This window comes from Engraulis encrasicolus, chromosome 7 (genome assembly GCF_034702125.1).
Source record: "Engraulis encrasicolus isolate BLACKSEA-1 chromosome 7, IST_EnEncr_1.0, whole genome shotgun sequence".
NCBI lineage: Eukaryota > Metazoa > Chordata > Actinopteri > Clupeiformes > Engraulidae > Engraulis > Engraulis encrasicolus.
In genome coordinates this window covers 14474085-14479084 of record NC_085863.1, presented here as the reverse complement: position 1 = coordinate 14479084, position 5000 = coordinate 14474085, and the positions used below count along the sequence as shown (strand labels likewise).

At 43.6% G+C, this 5000-nt stretch overlaps 1 protein-coding gene across 2 annotated transcripts in view; it reads right to left on the bottom strand.

Moving 5' to 3' along the window:
- Positions 1–5000, bottom strand: part of hlcs (holocarboxylase synthetase (biotin-(proprionyl-CoA-carboxylase (ATP-hydrolysing)) ligase)) — a 44596-nt gene that overhangs the window by 10985 nt on the left and 28611 nt on the right. For both annotated transcript variants that reach the window (XM_063202927.1, XM_063202928.1), the window contains one exon: positions 1129–1196. In XM_063202927.1, coding sequence (XP_063058997.1) covers positions 1129–1196 — 68 coding nt within the window. The remainder of the gene's footprint in view (positions 1–1128; positions 1197–5000) is intronic.

The window sequence follows — 5000 nt, the reverse complement described above, 5'->3', positions numbered from 1 at the left end:
AGGTGGATTTGATTGTATTGGTCTTGATCACATATATGCCGAATTTCATGTGTGTATCATAATTTGCTTGGTCAAGTTGGTGAAATAAATCAATTTCTGGGGTCTTTTTGGTGGCCATTTTGGAAAATGGCCGCCATTTCAAGTGGCAAATCAGGTGGATTGAATTTCATTGGTCTTGCGTACAAACATGTCGAATTTCATGCTTGTATCACAAGCTGTTTGGTCAATTCTGTGCAAAAAATCAATTTCTGAGGTTTTCTTCGGCGGCCATCTTGGAAAATGGCTGCCATTTCAAGTGGCAAATCAGGTAGATTTAATTATGCTGGTCTTGAGCACAAACATGTTGAATTTCATGCTTGTGTCATAATGTTATAGGTCAATTCTTTGCAATAAATCAACATTTGGGGTCTTTTTTGGCTGCCATCTTAGAAAATGGCCACCATTTCAAGTGGCAAATCAGGTAGATTTGATTTACAGATTTGATTTACAGCACATACCTGCCAAATTTCATGCTTGTATCATAATTTGCACGATTCTTGCCATATTGGCCTTGTAGCTGCTCCACTAAAAGTATTCATCACAGAAGTACTATAGAATCAAAGTATTTACCAACATCAGTATCAAAGTATTTACCAACACATGATGTACATGTGATCGTACTTCAAAAATGTAGTACATTAAGCAATAACAATCAATCAAGCCTTCATCATTTTGCACTATTAGGACGCTTGTCCTATGTTTTAAAGGGACACTGTGTGAGATTTTCAGTTGTTGATTTCCACAATTCATGCTTCCCATTCACAAATGTTACCTTTTTCATGAATACTTACCACCACCATCAAATTCTAAGTATTCATTATGACTGGAAAAATTGCACTTTTCATACATGAAAAGGGGGATCTTCTCCATGGTCCGCCATTTTGAATTTCCAGAAATAGCCATTTTTAGCTGCAAAAATGACTGTACTTGGGCCATACTAGAAAATATTAGTTTATTACTTCGTAAACTTTCATGAAAAGATCAAATTTGGCAATAGGCAGCCCAGTTTCAATGAGCAGCATAGTTGCAGTACCTTTTTGACCATTTCCTGCACAGTGTCCCTTTAAAGGTGAGGATGAGCTGACTGACCTCTGCCCTGTGTCTGTCGAAGAGCCACGGCAATTAAGCCCATTTCCTCCGGCACGTCCAGCATCAACCTGAGGAGCACATGGACACACCAGCTAAGCGTGTAAGCGTGTGTGTGTGTGTGTGTGTGTGTGTGTGTGTGTGTGTGTGTGTGTGTGTGTGTGTGTGTGTGTGTGTGTGTGTGTGTGTGTGTGTGTGTGTAATAATTGTTATACAACAATTATTACACAAAGTATAGTACATTTATTAGCATTAATTGGCCATTTTAAAAGAGATGTTCCACGTGAACCAATTCAAAGCTCTATTGGTAACAAAAACATACATTTTTATGCAACATAAACAGAATAATTAACTGCTAGCCATCACTAACTTGGCAGGTCACTGGAAACTGTCACTGATAACCTCCAATTCAACTCGTTAAATGACGCTGGGCATCTTCAATTGCTTTAAATTAAATTACTTTATTAATTTATCCTTTATTTAGCCCGGATTGTCCCACTGTCAGGGAGTCCTGGTCAACATGGCAAAATAACATTAAGAAAGAGAGAGGGATAGAGGACTGGAGGGCTGGGGCATTCAAGTAGTAAAACTGGTGGTGGTTTGAAGGTGCAAGACACCACTGGAGTCAATCTGCTGATTCATTAGTTTGTTTGACTGCCGGTATCTTGTGGGCAACATTGTTTGGTTCACCTCTTGCCCTGATGAAGGCCCTATAGCTGGCCGAAACATGTTGGCAGCAATTTTAATTCTTTCAGTTCAAACATGAACTAGCATTTATACTAAAACAGTTTTATCTTAAGAAGAGTGCCTTGACACCTTGCCCCCCCCCTTTTTTGGGCAAAATAACATGGTGATTATATACCACTGCTCAAAGAGGTGGCATGTGTCAGGTCTGCACATCAACAAAACATTTAGATCCTTTCGGTTGAAACGTTCTCACCATTATTACTGCCAGTAAAATTGCAAAAATAGTTATCACATACATCCGAACTGGGTGGTTATCCAATGTTTTCATCGCTCAAAAATGTGAAATGATTTTTTCAAGCCAATTAAGGGATGCATTTTCTTTTCCAGAAAATCTGAACATGCCAATTCACAGGCGGACATGTCCAAAGACTAAGGTACGTAAATGAAGTATTGCATAAATGTTTCAACTTTAAAACAAGCTTAAGTTGATTTTTGTCAAAACAAGGCATAAAAAAGAATATGAATGATTGTAGACAGATCAGAATATCATATTCAGTAACACAGCAGTTCACAAAACACATTAAATGTTCAGTTGTCCTTTTGACAACAAACACACAGGTATGCAAAATCTCTCGTTCTCGCTCTCTCACACACACTCCTGCACCCCCATCCTCTACTACACACACCTATACAAACACACTGACTTTCACACAATCAAGAACACTCACACACCTACACAAATACAAGCACACACGCACGCACGGACACACGGACGCACACACGCACGCAGTGAGTAGAGTGGAAGACTGCTAGACAGTTCCTGTCCATGTGTGTCCGGGATGTCGAAGTGCCGTGTGTGTGTGTGTGTGTGTGTGTGTGTGTGTGTGTGTGTGGTGGGGTATTGTGAGGTGCAGTGCAATGGGGCGTGTGAGGAGGGGATGTGAGGGTTGCAGTGCGCTTGTGGTTGTGGTTGTGTGTGTGTGTGCGGGGGGGGGGGGGGGGGGTCTGTCCGCAGTGCGGTAAGAAGGGATGCTGTGGAGGGCAGCAGTGGGGGAGGGGTGAAGAAGGGGGTTTGGGGTGCCGTAGGAATAGTGCTGTGTGTTGTGTGGTGTGGGGGGGGGTGGGGATGTATGGCGGTGCAGTAGGATGAGTGTTGTGTGCTGTGGTGTGGTGTGGTGTGGTGTGGTGTGCGTGAGTGTGTGTGTGTGTGTGTGTGTGTGTGTGTGTGTGTGTGTGTGTGTGTGTGTGTGGTGTGCATGTGTGTGGGGGGGGGGGGTTTGGGGGTGCCGTAGGAATAGTGCTGTGTGTTGTGTGGTGTGGGGGGAGAGGGAGTTGTATGGAGGTTCAGTAGGATGAGCGCTGTGTGGTATGTGTGTGTGTGTGTGTGTGTGTGTGGTGTGGTGTGGTGTGGTGTGTGTGTGTGTGCGCGTGCGTGCGTGCGTGTTTGGGGGTGCAGTTGGATNAGCGCTGTGTGGTGTGGGGGGGCGGGAGAGGGGCTGGGGTGGGGGGGGCAGGAGAGGAGCTGGGGGGGCGGGAGAGGGGCTGGGGTGGGGGGGCAGGAGAGGGGCTGGGGGGGTTAGCTGAGCTCACAGGAACATGACCTCCCCGCAGCTGAGCCGGGTTAAGGCAGGCCTGCCGAGCGCGGCGCCCTAATTGGGAGCTCGGGCTGTTTGGCAGGACCACCGGAGCACCCCGCGCGCTCCTGCGTGCCGCCCCCGGCTCCACGGCCAATCAAGCGCTGACGAGGGCCCGCGGGGGCCCAGCTGGTCCTCTGGAGTCCTTCAAGCAAATAAATGAACTTTTAATAGGCACATCAACACCTAACAAGGCAAGCAAGGGCCAGCCATGACCCTTTCAGCAAGCCACCACCGCACCGCACCGCACCGCCGTACTCGCATCGCAGGCAGGCGCTCAGACGGGTTCAATTGGACGCGCCCGAGACCAGAGACAGAAGAGAGATGGGGAGGAGGAGAGAGAGAGACAGAGAAAGAGAGAGAGAGAGAGAGAGAGAGAGAGAGAGAGAGAGAGAGAGAGAGATAAAGAGAGATAAAGAGAGAGAGAGAGATGAGGTACCTCTTCTGTGCATGTTATTGTGATCATTGAGTGTTTTTTTAAAATCTGACGTGAAATAGCACTGTAGAGTCCATGATGACAGCAGGAGATTGTAGCAAATGTGCAAAATGCAAATAAGAGGAAAAGCTTTTTTCCTGCATTATTTTTAGCATTGTGTTTGTCCACACTGCCAATGGTACCTCACCAGCTTATCTAAACTGCTATCATAAAATATTAAATTTAGATTTGGTCTTAAAGGAACAGACCAGCCTTTTTTGATTTTCACATATTTGCAGTATTTCCAAGCATTATTCATGAATGTGCATTTCATTTTCGTCTTTTTGTTTGCCTTGCCCCGTAAACAGTATAGCCAAATTAGGCATAGTAATGCAAGTCTATGGTACAAAATAAAACATCATCAAATGTACTTATAAACCACTTTAAAGTGAATGTAAAACAGCAATCTAATTCTGTCCAGTGATCACTTGTGGCTTGATGCTAAGCTATGCTAATAATTTTGATCCAATAAATCTAAGAACTGAAAACACTGAGAAGGAAATGATGTGCACATTCATGAATAATGCGGGGAAATACTGCAAATAAGTGAAAATCAAAAAAGGGTGGTCTGTTCCTTTAAATCAGCTGAGAAAAGCCCAAATATCTTTCTACTTATAATATAACAGATACGATGCAAAGAACTAATACAAATGATTCCAGATTGATGTTTTGTTCAACAATAGCCATTGCCTCTGAAAAACCAACACCTTAACTCACTTATTTTAAAAGGGAAACACACCACACAGTTCTGGTTGCTTCTTAACCTAAAAACAAGCCACATTTACATTTATGTAACTATATATTTATGTATGATTGCTGAAAAATATTTAAATGAAAAAAAGACTGATCCGTTTCCGTGGACTGACATTCTAAACATTACATTCCTCCTAACATGTTGAGCGCGTATGGGTTAACACGTTACCAGTATGAATGTCTCATAGCTCACTCGCAAAACAAAATCGGAGAAAACAGTTGTTGTTTTGAGATCCCTCTTCTGATTACAATCATCCTTAAAACTTTAATTGATGGAAAACAAGTTCACATTAGCTCAGGGAAAAACGCACATCACCCAAGAAGAG